The sequence below is a fragment of the Salvelinus sp. IW2-2015 genome, linkage group LG13 (genome assembly GCF_002910315.2).
Source record: "Salvelinus sp. IW2-2015 linkage group LG13, ASM291031v2, whole genome shotgun sequence".
NCBI classification, from domain to species: Eukaryota; Metazoa; Chordata; class Actinopteri; order Salmoniformes; family Salmonidae; genus Salvelinus; species Salvelinus sp. IW2-2015.
Window position 1 is genome coordinate 4109669 of NC_036853.1, and position 17662 is coordinate 4127330.

The 17662-nt window shown below is 45.9% G+C and overlaps 1 protein-coding gene across 4 annotated transcripts in view; it reads right to left on the bottom strand.

The window, feature by feature from the left end:
* The window catches only part of ptprz1a (protein tyrosine phosphatase receptor type Z1a), a 114349-nt gene that overhangs the window by 33646 nt on the left and 63041 nt on the right, over positions 1 to 17662 (bottom strand). For 2 of the 4 annotated variants that reach the window (XM_023998797.2, XM_023998796.2), the window contains exons 7-13: positions 16204 to 16361; positions 9961 to 10111; positions 5892 to 6076; positions 5412 to 5538; positions 3436 to 3476; positions 2677 to 3262; positions 1264 to 1785 (exon numbers count right to left, since the gene is read on the bottom strand). In XM_023998797.2, coding sequence (XP_023854565.1) covers positions 1264 to 1785; positions 2677 to 3262; positions 3436 to 3476; positions 5412 to 5538; positions 5892 to 6076; positions 9961 to 10111; positions 16204 to 16361 — 1770 coding nt within the window. The remainder of the gene's footprint in view (positions 1 to 1263; positions 1786 to 2676; positions 3263 to 3435; positions 3477 to 5411; positions 5539 to 5891; positions 6077 to 9960; positions 10112 to 16203; positions 16362 to 17662) is intronic. The other 2 variants (XM_023998799.2, XM_023998798.2) reach the window with 1 other exon arrangement.

Below are 17662 nucleotides of genomic sequence, written 5' to 3' on the forward strand. Positions count from 1 at the left end.
GGTTTACAATAGTGCATCTCAGTCTTTTAAGGGGGAGGGGGGTTAGAAGGATTACTTTATCCTATCCTAGGTATTCCTTAAAGAGGTGGGGGTTCAGGTGTCTCCGGAAGGTGGTGATTGACTCCGCTGACCTGCGGCGTGAGGGAGTTTGTTCCACCATGGGGTGCCAGAGCAGCGAACAGTTTTGACTGGGCTGAGCGGGAACTGTACTTCCTCAGAGGTAGGGAGGCGAGCAGGCCAGAGGTGGATGAACGCAGTGCCCTTGTTTGGGTGTAGGGCCTGATCAGAGCCTGAAGGTACGGAGGTGCCGTTCCCTCACAGCTCCGTAGGCAAGCACCATGGTCTTGTAGCGGATGCGAGCTTCACACGGAAGCCAGTGGGGAAGAGCGGAGGAGCGGGTGACGTGAGAGAACTTGGGAAGGTTGAACACCAGACGGGCTGCGGCGTTCTGGATGAGTTGTAGGGTTTAATGGCACAGGCAGGGAGCCCAGCCAACAGCGAGTTGCAGTAATCCAGACGGGAGATGACAAGTGCCTGGATTAGGACCATTCTCTCTTGTTGGTTGTTCCACTGGATATCATAAGGTGAATGCACCAATTTGTAAGTCGCTCTGGATAAGAGCGTCTGCTAAATGACTTAAATGTAAATGTATTAATTAGTTTTCTTGTCTACGGTCTGGATGTGGACAGATATATGGGATATTATGAAGGATTTTCAAGGTCACAAATCACAAAAGATTTGCGAGGGGTCCTGAGACTGTCTCAATGATTTGTCAATTACATTGACTGTATAAAGGGATATTAGACCACTAGTGGTCTGCTAAGACTAAAACATATCAGTTTCGGTGAGTTGGGATTGGGAAGAGATCTGCTGCCCTCTGCTGGAGATGAAGTGCTATAACCAATCGAGTTCTTCACATGATGTTACAATACACAGTTGAGATAAAGGCATGTGCATGTTAATGTTAACGAATATAACACAAAACCCGTAACAAAGAACACTGAAATGATGATGACTGTGGACTGGATCATGAAAATGTTATAGACAGCAGAAAGGCCATGACGGTGAACACACACAAACACACACAGGATTTTAGTTATCACAGAAAGGTGGTGTGTTAGGTGATGTGTCTCCTAAATTCCAGAGTATTTCCTCTTCCATTGGCATAATGGGAGCTGTAGTGTTCCCCAATCCGACAGGCGCAGCACTGTGCCTTGCCTTGATGTACGGGGAGATGTTGCCCCCTTGTGGATGGTTCTTTACCTGCAACTGGCTCCTCCTCCTCCGAGTCTCTCTCTGTGCGCTCGGTGATAGTGAAGTCTGAGGACGTCTCGTTGTCGTACAGGCTCTCGCCCTGCCCCGAGCCACTCTCCACCTCCCCACCTAGCGACCAGGGCGCTGCCGCGGTCACCCCAGATACTGTTGCCGTGCTGCCCGCTGTATCCGTGGTGACGGCACTGCCGTTCTCGCTCTCAAAGTAGAACGATGAGGAGAGTTCTTCTGTGTCGATGTTGGGAGTGGTGGCGGCTTCAGAGGTGAGTGAGGGGATGAAGGTGGGGATGTAAGGGAGCGCGCCCTCCCCCGAGGCTGAACTCTGAACCCTGTCCCACTCCTCATCTAGCTCCTTCTGGGCTTCTCCCGACAGGGTCGAGCCAGAGGCACTACTGTCTACCGTCTGCAGTTCAGGGGTGAGGGTGGGGGTGAGGGGGGAGGCCGAGTAGGAGGAGGGGGGGGCCGAGGTTCGGAGGGCCGAGACCCAGTGGTCCTTGGAGCCGGACGGTGTGGCTGTAACAGAAACGAGCAGATCACTATGGAAACCTGAGAGAGGAGGATGAGGAGGAACAGGGGGAGGAGAGGAGGAAGAGAAGAGAGGCTGACCTCCAGATGGGTTGGGGGAGCCTCCCAGAGATGAATGGAGGAGATGGTCTAAATCGCTACCGGAGGAGTAGAGCGCTAGGCTAGCCGCCCCCCAGTCAGACGTGGGCAGGGGGAGGTGAGGAGAGGCATGCAACCAGGAGGACGAGAAGCCATCCAGAGAGCAGGTACACAACGACTCCACGCCATCGCTAGCTACCGTGATTCCAACATCACCACCACCACCGACGACGACACCCACCAGACAAGACTTTACTACACGGCCTGTAGCATAACTAGAGTCCCCCAGCCCGCCAGATACAGAGCCAGTGAGGCCCGGGGTGGCCCCGGACAGAGAGAAGTCACTAGAGAGGAGAAGAGAAGGCTGCAGGGAGAGAGAGGTTGCAGGGAGAGGTCTGAAGGCTAGCTCAGTGGGTGAGTCACGTAAGGTTTGAAGGGGGTGAGTGTCACTAAACATTGGTGGGTCACCCGAGGCCACAGACAAAGAACCAGACAACATATCACCATCACCACTATCATCATCACCAAAACCATGAGAGACGTATGTCTCCCAACCATACAGGGGGTGTGAGGGGTGAGGGAGGAGAGACAGGGTGGGGGAGGTAGTGAGGTACGAGTCACCACTAGACAACATTGCTGTAGCAGCATGCAGGGAGTCCAGAGCAGGAGGGGTCACAGACGACAGAGGTCTAGACGAGGGAGGGGCATGCAGGCAGGCGGTGGGGTCGTTGTTAGGGGTGGAGCCGGGGTTGCCAGGGGTCGACGTGTCACACACAGGGAGGGTGGAGGGGAGGAGCTCACCGTTGAACACCGGCTGCGTGGTCTGCAAGAGTGCCCCGGCGAAGGAGGCAGTGGATGAAAACAAGGGCATGCTGGGACTTGTAGGCCATGGTGGTTCTCCCTGAGAGAGGGAGGAGGTGGAAGTGGCCACGGTCCGGCTTTCCGGGAGCAGAGTGGCCATGGAAACACCGCTGCCTTTGCCGCTTGGGACGGTCACAGGACACGCCACCCCTCTGCCCTTCTCGGTCTTGGTTGATGAAGTGGTGATGTCATCAGTGCGTGATTGCGGAGTGGTCAGTGTAGTGGTATACTTCTGGGTTCTCCCCCTGCCTCTGCTGCCTGCTGAGACGGCCCCCTCTGCTGGTGCTCTGGTTGTGCTGCGGTACCTCTCACTCTGCTCTGTGGAAGTCTGTGCTCGGTTGGGTTGAGTGGTCCTGGATGGAGTGCCTGGTGTGGGGGTTCTCCTCTGGACAAAAGGGGTGGTGGTTCTGATAGCAGGCAAGGGGAGGCTGGGTGGGCCAGTGGTTGTTGTGGGCCTGGTTCTCGTAGTGCTTTGGGTTGTCCAGTCCATGTCATTGTCCAGTTCAGCCCAGGGTCCATAGTCCTCCTGGTGGGGAAATACATTCAGAGTGCATGGGAAAATACTGAAGTCTTGTCATGAGACACTGCTCCTCGTCCTATATCCTACGTTTAAATGAATGCTTTTCGTGCAGTACGCTACCGACACTATCACCACATCGCATTCTGAAATAAGCTACATTTATGCAATATTATACTTACTTCCCATTCAAATTCAGTAGAATCTGGATAAGGTGTTGCCTCTGAAAAGAATCACAGATGATAGCGTTAGAAACAGAGTCGTGGGATTTCATACATAACAATGTACCTTCCCTACGAGCAAAGGACGTTGAAAATACATTACTGTACAGATGGAGGATCTTAATTTGAGCAGGGTGATCAATTAAGATCATACATCTGTAAACGTGTTCATACGAATATCAAAGACAGTATGGCAATCGAAGAAAACAGCCTAGACATTGTTATGTGTGATTTGTTTTTCTTCAATTTAGATACAACTTTGACAATTACTAACAATGGCATTATAATCTAAGATATTGGTCCCATTGACAAACCCAACGATGTTGTAACAGACAAGACACTTCACTTGAAACGTACATCAAAATGTGACGGAGAAAATATCTATAGGGGAAAGTATCCGACAAAAACTCACACATACAAACATTGTGAGCCAATACGTGAAAACCATTCTGTTTCTGATGAAAACCTGAAGAGGCTTGACAAAAATCTTCGGAAGCTTGATATCCACTAAGGTCACATCTTTCAATGGGTCCACAGTATATGAAGCGGAAACTCATTAGATATAATATTAATCTATACTAGAAATCTTTGAGAATATGTTGCTGTCGGTGTAGATACCAGGTGAGGGAGAGAGAGAGAAACAATGAGATAACAACATGAGGGAGATATTTGGTTATATTGGGTAGAACTTCCGGGTCAGCACAAACTGAGTATTAACACACACACACACAACACCACAGCACACACACACACCACACCCACCCCAAACACACCACACACACACACACCACACACACACACACACACACACACACACACACACACACACACACACACACACACACACACACACACACACACACACACACACACACACACACCACACACACACACACACACACACACACACACCCTCTTACCTGGATTGGGCTAAATTATACATCATGGAGGCCTCAGGCCTGATCAGAATGGGTTTGTGAAGCATGAGGTGGGGTTTTAAAGAGTTAAGTGGAAAGGGAAGGAATGAATGAATGAATGAGTGCAAAACCAGGCCTCACAAAGGACTTGTTTTGTCACCACAACTGTCACAGCGCATTCGGTCACACAATTGTATCAAGTCATTTGGATGAGTGTGTACAATTCATGCACATTGAAATATGATGCAGAGGATTTTTAGCAACAATACATTTGTTTATTATCAACTTCAGCAGATACAGAGTTCCCATCATTTCATTCAAATTACAAATGCTGCCCATAAGCAAACATTCTCTCACTGTGACCGGAGGAAATGGTGCCATTTCAAAATGTTTTGTCGTTTGTGTGACATAGGACACATTGAATAACCTTTGACCTCAACCAAACAGATTGGGGGGGGGGGGGTATTCCTCACCTTAGAAATATAGAAAAGCACATTTTAAGTACATAGACAGAAGAGGACATGAAAAATAAAAAGCTTTCACCCAGAGCCAGAACACACTACAAACAGCAGTAGAACATAGAGGAACTGGGTGTATGTTAAAAGGAACAGGACTGGACAGAAAGAAGACAGAGAGTGGATGGCATACAGGGTTCATGGCCATGATGTGCTGGGGAAACAGAAGTGTCTCTGGAAACCTGTTACAGTTTGGTAGGTGTGACATATGTAAAAGGTGTGGACATATGAGGACACCAATCAGAATTTCAGAAACCACGACAGAACTATATCTTCACTTCCTCTGAATTCCTCAACACAATCCATTAATGCCTAGTTAAGTCTATCTGAGAAGCCTTCACAGCCTCTTAATTGAAAACTGACTGACTACCATTAAAAGAGACACAATAAAGGGAACTGGTTTGCAAATGATCAACCATCTAGGTTTGGTCTCTACTCTCCATGTAATCAGAACGCTACGTACGGTCTGTGTAGAGGTATTTGCGGTCGCGGTCGTCAGTCTTACCGGGGTCTTCGAAGGGCATGTCGACGGACAGCTGCTCGCTCACGCGACCGTACAGACCATTGGTGCACACAGCCACCACCTGCACCACATAGCTAGTATTGGCTATCAGGTCCTGCAGAATGGCCCCCTGGGGAACAACAGGGAGAGGTGAGTACAGGGGGTTTAGGGTCATGGTGGTGGAGAAGGTGGTGGTGTTGGTGGTGGAGGAGGAGGTGGTGAAGGTGGTGAAGGTAGAGGAGGTGGTGGAGGTGGAAGAAGTGAAGGTGGTGGTGGAGGAGGAGGAGGTGAAGGTGGTGGTGGTGGAGGTGGTTATAGCATCTGCTCTTGCATTCAATCACACTATGGTACTTTAGTTTCTTCATTTGTTTCTTCATTCCTTCATTTATTAATTCCTGCAAACCTTCTGAAATGTGATTGACCCGTGTTTGGTCATCTGTGTGTGTGTTAGTCCACCACCACCACTTCATAAAGGATGCTCACCACATCCTGGTCTCCGTCAGTCAGGTACTGGAAGGTTGCAGAGTCCTCTCCTTGGGCCAGCCTGTAGGTGACTGAGTACTTCTCTATCCCGACGTCGTACACCGCCCTCGGCCGCTCCCACATCACCAGCAGGCTGGTCAGGTTATGGGGGTCCGCCTGCACATTCTCCGGCTCTGAACTACAGACTGACAGAGAAAGAAGGGAGAGAGAGAAATAGAGAGGGAGAGAGACAGAAAGGGAAAGAGACACAATTAATTTAGATGAATAAGAATCAAATATAAGAGAATCAGCCACAACTGGGTGTTTGTCCTTCCTAATTGGTCCCATCACAGATTAGCGCTCCAGTACTAAAGGCAGATCACAGACACATTGAGACCCTGGCATTAATACAGATCACAGACACATTGAGACCCTGGCATTAATACAGATCACAGACACATTGAGACCCTGGCATTAATACAGATCACAGACACATTGAGACCCTGGCATTAATACAGATCACAGACACATTGAGACCCTGGCATTAATACAGATTACGGGAGTAAGGAGAGATTAAAATCAATCGAAATGAGACAATGGCCAGGTACAATGACTAAACCGTTGACACATTTCCTACATGATCTATGCTAAAATCTGCACTTCAGTTTACCTACTGATTCATCCTCGGCCCAGGGGGGTTGGTGGAGGGGTGAACACATTTATTTCATGTTTACTGATGGTGAGGGATATCAGAAAGGGAGACTTACAGTTGTACAAACACCCTTTTCAACACAAGAGAAAAGCAAAGGAACAACAGAGTCTTTTCCTAACCACTCGCAAAACAAATCACAACAAAAGCACAAAAATACTTGCTCTTTCTATTTTGTTGCGACATGCATCTCACTCTGGTACACAAATGGTATGTCCAATAACAACAGGGAAGCAAGATACATTTCACACCTATTCATGTACATTATATCATATTCAATGCACTCTATCCATTTTTCAAAGACGTTTGAAAAGTCCTCTGTGAAAGTGAGGAGGCAGTAACCTAGCAACTACCTGGTCTAAAAAAACAGAGACTAATATGAATGCGGACATGACACATTATGTAGGCAGAGAGAGAGAGGGAGAGGCAGGGAGAGACAGAGGGTCTGTCCCTGGCTTAGCGTATTAGCCTGGTGCCTAAGCATCCACAACAATTACATTCTCCCTTTAAGGTTAGAATTTATTTAATTTATTTAACTAGGTACGTCCGTTAACAATTTGTTCTTATTTACAATGACGGCCTACTTGTAAAGCCCCCGCGTGAGAGTCTGGGTATGATTAAGGAGGCACACAAACATGCTGTCTGAATATTAATGCCTGCCAGGCATCCAGCATCCACGTGCTAGTTAATGTCCTGATTATGTTGAAAACACACAGCAAGCTACTGCAATCACTTCTTTAGTAGGGTAAGAGATGCCCAAAATAGGGCACGGTAGGGGTGACAGGCAGGCAGGTTCACAGTTGGGTTACCAGTGCCTGCCTCATATGTAACAAAATCCCCCTATGACATTTTAATAGGCCACCAACAGTGTCATCAAATATAGTTTGGACATTTGATATTGGTGTGTTGCTATTTTCTGTTCAGATTTTAATATTCTATGAACATTTAGGCATGCTAGCAGATGCACATAGATGTCCAGTCATTGCGCTAACGCCAGTGAGCATTGGCTCGCAAAACTACCTCATCAAGACCATGATTAGTTGAATCAGGTGTTAGTACCAAGAACCAGGAGTGAATACAAGAGATTCATTTTGTAGCTAGAGAATGATATATCCAGGAGTGACAAGAGTCATCTTTTTGCTAGCTAGGGCCAATCTACTTTACAATTTTCCCTCTTACTATCTCTGACTTTGCTACTTTGAGGAAAAATGTACTTACTATGACTGTGAAATGTGGTTGCCCCATAGCTATCTTAAGATAAACGCATTAACTGTAACTCGCTCTGGATAGGAAAGCTGGTGTAACCGAGTCAGGTTCGTAGGCCTCCTTGCTCGCACACGCTTTTTCAGTTCGGCCCACAAATGTTCTATAGGATTGAGGTCAGGGCATTGTGATGGCCACTCCAAAACCTTGACTTTGTCGTCCTTAAGCCATTTTGACACAACTTTGGAAGTATGCTTGGGGTCATTGTCCATTTGGAAGACCCATTTGCGACCAAGCTTTAACTTCCTGACTGATGTCTTGAGATGTTGCTTCAATATATCCACAATTTCCCTTCCTCATGATGCCATCTATTTTTTAAGTGCACCAGTCTCTCCTGCAGCAAAGCACCCCCACAAAATGGTGTTCTTCGGCTTGCAAGCCTCCCCCTTTTTCCTCCAAACATAACAATGGTCATTATGGCCAAACAGTTCCATTTTTGTTTCATCAGATCAGAGGACATTTCTCCAAAAAGTACAATCTTTGTTCCCTTGTGCAGTTGCAAACCGTAGTCTGGCTTTTTTTAAATGGTGGTTTTGGAGCAGTGGTTTCTTCCTTGCTGAGCGGCCTTTCAGGTTATGTCGATATAGGACTCGTTTTAATGTGGACATAGATACTTTTGTACCTGTTTCCCCCAGCATCTTCACAAGATCCTTTGCTATTGTTCTGGGATTGATTTGCACTTTTTGCACCAAAGTACGTTCATCTCTAGGAGACAGAACACGTCTCCTTCCTGAGCAGCATGACAGCTGCGTGTTCCCATTGTGTTTAAACTTGCGTACTATTGTTTGTACAGATGAATGTGGTGCCTTCAGGTGTTTGAAAATTGCTCCCAAAGATGAACTAGACTTGTGGAGGTTTACAAAAAAAAATTCTGAGGTCTTGGCTGAATTCTTTTGATTTTCCCATGATGTCAAGCAAAGAGGCACTGAGTTTGAAGGTAGGCCTTGAAATACATCCACAGGTACACCTCCAATTGACTCAAATTATGTCAATTAGCCTATCAGAAGCTTCTAAAGCCATGACATAATTTTCTGGAATTTTCCAAGTTGTTTAAAAGGCACAGTCAACTTCGTGTATGTAAACTTCTGATCCACTGGAATTGTGATACAGTGAATTATAAGTGAAATAATCTGTCTGTAAACAATTGTTGGAAAAATGACTTGTGTCATGCACAAAGTAGATAACCGACTTGCCAAAACTATAGTTTCTTAACAAGACATTTGTGGAGTGGTTGAAAAACGAGTTTTAATGACTCCAACCTAAGTGTATGTAAACTTCCGACTTCAACTGTACGTATTTGGAGTCAGGACCTCCTCTGACAGACAGACAGGTACATACTGGGAGTGAGGACCACCTCTGACAGACAGACAGGTAGGTAGGTACAGGGAGTAAGGACCTCCTCTGACAGACAGACAGGTAGGTACAGGGAGTGAGGACCTCCTCCTCTGACAGACAGACAGACACAGACACACAGGCACGTAGTGGGAGTGAGGACCTCCTCCTCCTCTGACAGACAGACACAGACACACAGGCACGTAGTGGGAGTGAGGACCTCGACCGACAGACAGACAGACAGACAGACAGACAGACAGACAGACAGACAGACAGGTACTGGGAGTGAGGACCTCCTCTGACAGACAGACAGGTACGTACCGGGAGTGAGGACCTCCTCTGACAGACAGACAGGTAGGTAGGTACAGGGAGTAAGGACCTCCTCTGACAAACAGACAGGTAGGTACAGGGAGTGAGGACCTCCTCCTCTGTCAGACAGACAGGTATGTACTGGGAGTGAGGACCTCCTCTGACCTTTGTCAGACAGACAGACAGGTACGTACTGGGAGTGAGGACTTCCTCTGACTGACAGGTGCGTGCAGGGAGTGAGGACCTCCTCTGACAGACAGGCACGTACTGGGAGTGAGTACCTCCTCTGACAGACAGACAGGTACGTACAGGGAGTGAGGACCTCCTCTGACAGACAGACAGACAGGTACGTACTGGGAGTGAGTACCTCCTCTGACAGACAGACAGGTACGTACAGGGAGTGAGGACCCCCTCTGACAGACAGACAGGTACGTACTGGGAGTGAGGACCTCCTCTGACAGACAGACAGGTACGTACTGGGAGTGAGGACCTCCTCTGTGCCGGTATAGGAGGAGAAGACCTGTCCCATGAACTGCTGCTGCTGCTCCCTGAAGTTGTTCTGCAGGTAGTCCATCAACATCACATAGCCTGCCTGCTGCATGGTCATCACCTCACAGAACATCTCCAGCTACAACACAATACAACCAACACGTTCATCAACACATTATTACACAGTAGTGCTTGTTATTGCATGGTGATTTCACATTGTGTCCTTGGGCACAAGGCCACACAAGGAGAGACCACATAAAGATCATCGGAAAATGATGGTTGTATTACTATTATCATTATTCACATAGACCTAAACAACTGGTTCAAACAGTATTCAGTCCTCTCACACCCTAACACACACATGTGTTACACACAAGCATGCATGTATATCATATACACCTCTTGTACAGTCTATTGTGTAACACTGTATATACAGTGCATTCAGAAAATATTCAGTCCTCTTCCCTTTTTCCACATTTAGATCAATTACAGCCTTATTCTAAAATGGATTAAATAAAACATGTTCCTCATCAATCTACATAAAATACCCCATAATGACACAGCAAAAACAGGTTTTTAGACATTTTTGCAAATGTATTAAAAATTAAAAACAGATAACTTATTCACATAAGTATTCAGACCCTTTGCTATGAGACTCGAAATGTAGTTTATATTGATCATCCTTGAGATGTTTCTACAACTTGATTGGAGTTCACCTGTGGTAAATTCAATTGATTGAACATGATTTGGACAGGCACACACCTGTCTTTATAAGGTTCCACCGTTGACAGTGTAAGTCAGATCAAAAACCAAGCCATGAGGTCGAAGGAATTGTCCGTAGAGCTACAAAACAGGATTGTGTCGAGGCACAGATCTGGGGAAAGGTACCAAAAAATGTCTGCAGCATTGAAGGTCCCCAAGAACACAGTGACCTCCATCATTCTTAAGTGGAAGAAATTTGGGACCACCAAAACACTTCCTAGAGCTGGCCGCCCGACCAAACTGAGCAATCGGGGGGAGGTGACCAAGAACCCGATGGTCACTCTGACAGAGCGCTAGTGTTCCTCTGTGGAGATGGGAGAACCTTCCAGAAGGACAACCATCTCTACAGCACTCCACCAATCAGGCCTTTATGGAAGCCACTCCTCAGTAAAAGGCAGATGACAGCTTGAGTTTGCCAATTGGTACCAATTAGTTTGCCAATTGGTACCTAAAGGACTAGTCTGATGAAACCAAGATTGAACTCTTTGGCCTGAATGCCAAGCGTCACATCTGGAGGAAACCTGGCACCATCCTTACGGTGAAGCATGGTGGTGGCAGCATCATGCTGTGGGGATGTTTTTCAGCAGCAGGGACTGGGAGACTAGTCAGGATCTAGGGGAAGATGAACGGAGCAAAGTACAGAGAGATCCTTGATGAAAACCTGCTCCAGAGCCCTCAGGACCTCAGACTGGGGCGAAGGCTCACCTTCCAACAGGACAATAACCCTAAGCACACAGCCAAGACAATGCAGGCTTCAGGACAAGTCTCTGAATATCCTTGAGTGGCCCAGCCAGATCTCAGACTTGAACCTGATTGAACATCTCTGGAGAGACCTGAAAATAGCTGTGCAGCGACGCTACCCATACAACCTGACAGAGCTTGAGAGGATCTGTAGAGAATAAAGGGAGAAACTTCCCAAATACAGGTGTGCCAAGCTTGTAGCGTCATACCCAAGAAGACTTGAGGCTGTAATCGTTGCCAAAGGTACTTCAACAAAGTACTGAGTAAAGGGTCTGAATACTTATGTAAATGTAATATTTCTGTTGTATTTTTTTTAAGCTGTTTTTGCTTTGTCATTATGGGGTATTGTGTGTAGATTGATGAGCAAATGTTTGCCCCAATCCATTTTAGAATAAGGTTGTAATGTAACAAAATGTGAAAAAAATCAAGGGGTCTGATTACTTTTTGAATGCACTGTAAATAGCTCTGACTCACACAGCATTCCAACCAGAGTGGCTGTGAGTGTGACTGGGGGCCAAAACAGTGACTGAAAACAATTAGGGCCTCAGGCAACCTCTGGTATATTGTGGTGTTGTTTAGAAACACACAGTAGTAATAAGGTTTAACATTTGTACTTGCTGAAATACTAATTTAATAATAGTACATACACTACTTATAAATACTTATGACTGGTTATTAATGAAAGCAATCAAAACAACGCTGATGAGGACAATGTAGCTTGTTTGAATATACAGTGAGCTCCAAAAGTATTGGGACAGTGACATTTGTTTTTATTTAACTTTTTTTTTGGGGGGGGGGGGCTCTTTACTCTAGCACTTTGGATTTGAGGGCAGACTGTTGGCTTTAGTTTGAGGGTCTTTTCATTACAGCACTTTTTGTACATAGTCCCTTCATTTAGGGGACCAAAAGTTTTGGGACAAATTCACTTTTATCTGTATTAAAGTAGTAAAACGTAAAGTTTTTGATCCCATATTCATAGCACTTAATGACTACATCAACCTTGTGACTATACAAACTGTTTGGAAGCATTTGTTGTTTGTTTTGGTTGTGTTTCAGATTATTTTGTGCCCAATTTAAATAAATTATTAATAATGCATTGTATAATTTGTGTCACTTTTACTGTAAATAAGAATAGAATATGTTTCTAAAGACTTCTACATTAATGTGGATACTACCATGATTAAGGATAATCCGGAAATGAATCGTGAATAACGATGAGTGAGAAAGTTAGACGCACAAATATCATACCCCCCTAAAAATGCTAACCTCCCCTGTTATTGTAATGGTGAGAGGTTAGCATGTCTTGGAAGTACGATATTTGTGCATCCAACTTTCTCACTCATCATTATTCACGATCCATTGAGGATTATCCGCAATCATGGTTGCATCCACATTCATGTAGAAGTGTTTAGAAACAAATACTTAACTTTTTACTACTTTGATAAACATAAGTTTACAAGACCATGGTGCTTGCCTACGGAGCTGTGAGGGGAACGGCACCTCCGTACCTTCAGGCTCTGATCAGGCCCTACACCCAAACAAGGGCACTGCGTTCATCCACCTCTGGCCTGCTCGCCTCCCTACCTCTGAGGAAGTACAGTTCCCGCTTAGCCCAGTCAAAACTGTTCGCTGCTCTGGCACCCCAATGGTGGAACAAACTCCCTCACGACGCCAGGTCAGCGGAGTCAATCACCACCTTCCGGAGACACCTGAAACCCCACCTCTTTAAGGAATACCTAGGATAGGATAAAGTAATCCTTCTAACCCCCCCCCCCCCACCCCCCCTTAAAAGAGTTAGATGCACTATTGTAAAGTGGTTGTTCCACTGGATATCATAAGGTGAATGCACCAATTTGTAAGTCGCTCTGGATAAGTGACTTAAATGTAAATGTAAATGTAATAAGTGAATTTGTCACAATACTTTTGGTCCCCTAAAATGGGGGGACGATGTACAAAAAGTGCTGCAATTTCTAAACGTTTCAACCAATATGGATTAAAATACCCTCAAATTAAAGCTGGCAGTCTGCACTTTTCAAATCCAAAGTGATGGAGTACAGAGCCAAAACAACACAAAATGGGTCACTGCCCGAATCATTTTGGATCTCACTGTAGACTGTATGCACGACTGACAATATGGTCATGTTATCCCATAAAAGCAAGTGTTCCTTTACGCCTCGAGGGAGTGCTTGAAAAGCTGCACAACAGAGGAACAATGATCCCAAAATGACCTTTCAAAGTCTTTTGAAACTTGAGACGTGACATTATCATACCATACATGATCCAAACCATGCAGACTGAAAGCCAGTTAAAAGAGAAAGAGCCTGTGTGAGGCTACTGTCAGACAACAGGATGTCAACAGTTAAAGAGATGAAAGGAGTGTGAAAAGGTATCCCCAAAAAGCCCCAAAATTGCCCTCAATGGAGCCTGTTTTTCAGACATAAGAAAGTGAATGGCTGCAAATGTCCTACTTTTAAACTTGGACAAAACAGAGATGCTTGTTCTAGGTCCCAAGAAACAAAGAGATCTTCTGTTGAATGTGACAATTAATCTTGATGGTTGTACAGTCGTCTCAAATAAAACTGTGAAGGACCTCGGCGTTACTCTGGACCCTGATCTCTCTTTTGACGAACATATCAAGACTGTTTCAAGGACAGCTTTTTTCCATCTACGTAACATTGCAAAAATCAGAAACTTTCTGTCCAAAAGTGATGCAGAAAAACTAATCCATGCTTTTGTTACTTCTAGGTTAGACTACTGCAATACTCTACTTTCCGGCTACCCGGATAAAGCACTAAATAAACTTCAGTTAGTGCTAAACACGGCTGCTAGAATCATATTGATCATATTACTCCAGTGCTAGCCTCTCTACACTGGCTTCCTGTTAAGGCAAGGGCTGATTTCAAGGTTTTACTGCTAACCTACAAAGCATTACATGGGCTTGCTCCTACCTATCTTTCTGATTTGGTCCTGCCGTACATACCTACACGTATGCTACGGTCACAAGACGCAGGCCTCCTAACTGTCCCTAGAATTTCTAAGGAAACAGCTGGAGGCAGGGCTTTCTCCCACAATGCTCCATTTTTATGGAATGGTCTGCCTACCCATGTGAGAGAGGCAGACTCGGTCACAACTTTTAAGTCTTTATTGAAGACTCATCTCTTCAGTAGGTCCTATGATTGAGTGTAGTCTGGCCCAGGAGTGAAGGTGAAGGTGAACGGAAAGGCTCTGGAGCAACGAACCGCCCTTGCTGTCTCTGCCTGACCGGTTCCCCTCTCTCCACTGGGATTCTCTGCCTCTAACCCTATTACAGGGGCTGAGTCACTAGCTTACTGGTGCTCTTTCATGCCGTCCCTAGGAGGGGTGCGTCACTTGAGTGGATTTAGTCACTGACGTTATCTTCCTGTCTGGGTTGGCGACCCCCCTCGGGTTGTGCCGTGGCGGAGATCTTTGTGGGCTATACTCTGCCTTGACTCAGGATGGTAAGTTGGTGGTTGAAGATATCCCTCTAGTGGTGTGAGGGCTGTGCTTTGGCAAAGTGGGTGGGGTTATACCCTGCCTGTTTGGCCCTGTCCGGGTGTATCGTTGGATGGGGCAACAGTGTCTCCCGACCCCTCCTGTCTCAGCCTCCAGTATTTATGCTGCAGTAGTTTATATGTGGGGGGGGCTAGGGTCAGTCTGTTATATCTGGAGTATTTCTCCTGTCTTATCCGATGTCCTGTGTTTATTTAAGTATGATCTCTCTAATTCTTTCTTTCTCTCTCGGAGGAGGACCTGAGCCCTAGGACCATGCCTCAGGACTACCTGGCCTGATGACTCCTTGCTGTCCCCAGTCCACCTGGCCGTGCTGCCTCTCCAGTTTCAACTGTTCTGCCTGCGGCTATGCAAACCTGACCTGTTCACCGGACGTGCTACCTGTCCCAGACCTGAAAAGCCAACTGACATTTACTCCTGCGGTGCTGACCTGTTGCACCCTCGACAACCACTGTGATTATTATTATTTGACCCTGCTGGTCATCTATGAACTTTTGAACATCTTGGCCATGTTCTGTTATAATCTCCACCCGGCACAGCCAGAAGAGGACTGGTCACCCCTCATAGCCTGGTTCCTCTCTAGGTTTCTTCCTAGGTTCTGGCCTTTCTAGGGAGTTTTTCCTAGCCACCGTGCTTCTGCACCTGCATTGCTTGCTGTTTGGGGTTTTAGGCTGGGTTTCTGTACAGCACTTTGAGATATCAGCTGATGTAAGAAGGGGTTTATAAATACATTTGATTTGATGAAATGAGTGAGAGAGAGAGTGTGTGTGTCTTCCCTGTAGCCCTCAGGGTATTTGTAATTGACAGGTGTTACCTGAGGTGTACACATGCGGCCATTAAATCCAAGAAATATAGACAGAGGCCTTCACTCTGCTTAAAATGAAACACATGGTACTGACACACACACACTCATTTGATACCTTATCAAAAAGGGTCTCACACACACACACACACACACACACACAAAGAAACAGACACACAGAGCTACAACCAATTATGAATAGCGACTTGAAGGAGCATATGTTAAGCTCCCACCCAACCCATTCATACTATAAAAAGACAACTGTCATATGACAGTGGACAAACAGGGAGATGAGGAGGCGCCCAGCACTCTCCCTCTCTCTCCCTTTCTCTTCTGGACTAACAAAAACAATATTTCTACACACACTCTCTGCTTTTATACACACACACACACACCTGCGTGTCGGAGATGGCCACAGTGTTCTTGAAGACAATCCACTCCACGGTATCAGTGCAGGGTGGGGTGGTGAGGGAGCCATTGTAGGTGAAGTACTTATCTGTTGAGTTGGGCAGGAGGCCACGGAGAGAGAAGGGACCCACCATCCCACTCTTACCTTGAGAAAAGGAGGGGAGAAAAGAAAAGAGGGGGACATGTGTAAGATGAAAATGCACAGAAGGCAAAATAAAGTAGTGAGAAAGCGAGGATAGACAACATAAACATCAAATGTTTCATTATCATGACACAGTGAGATAGTGGGTGTATGACTGTGGGGTAGAGGGGCACTTGACTTTAAATCTGTACAAAGTTTGTACAACTACATTTCATAAGAGCTTGACATTACCCACAACATTGAGCTGATGCACTGAAGTCCTCTGTAACGCCTACTTGCATGACAAACTTCAACTGCCATTAGCATGAATTAACTACACTTAAGCCATAAAGCAAGAGGAGGCGTGGTATATGGCCAATATACCACAGCTCAGGGCTGTTCTAACGCACGATGCAATGCGGTGTGCGTGGATACAGCCCTTAACTGTGCTATATCGGCCATATACCACAAACCCTGAGGTGCCTTATTATATAAACTGGTTACAAAGGTAATTAGAACAGTAAAAATAAATGTTTTGTCATACCTTTCAGCCAATCAGCATTCAGAGCTCGAACCACCCAGTTTCTAATAGCCCAGGCTATGCAGACTTTTAATTAGTACTGTGCAGTAATACATCTATAATGAAACGCAAACTAGAGGTTTATAGCTACGCTTGGATAATGTGGCTTTGTGTTTGGTTAACTTAGTGTGGCGCCCCAGGTGGTGTGGCCGGGGAATGCCACTATTTGGGGCGTCAGCCACACACCACAACCAGCAGATTAGGCTGCAGCAAGCTAGGTTGCAGTGCCACACCCTGCACCTGAAGCCACTCTGCGTCGTTAAGGTGTCCGCATACATAGGTTCGGTTTGCTCTTAGCAGAACTCAACTAGGCGAAGTGAACATCTCGTCTCACATAGTCCCCAAAGACCCTCGCTTGAAAAACTAGAAAAAAGCTGCAATATTAATGTTGTTTGTTCCTCTTGAGATGCCATATCAACAACATACCCAGTAACACTTCCTCAAAATAGTTTGAATCAATCAAAGTTAAATCAAGAAATCTGTCATTAATTTTTACAAGGAGGTCTTAGGTCGTGCAATTTTAAATTAACTAAGATGTTTGGTGCAGTATTTTTCAAGGGAAAAAATGTGCATAAAAAGTAGTTGTCTAGTTGAAAGACAACAAACTCTTCATTGAAGAATCACTACTGTTGACCAATCACTGACGAAGGGGCATAGACTTCGGCTACGAACTTCGGTTTGCCTCAAGAAATAATTGTGTGTGCTAAAACCCTACCAACCCCCAAAACAAACAAAAAAACGTCAC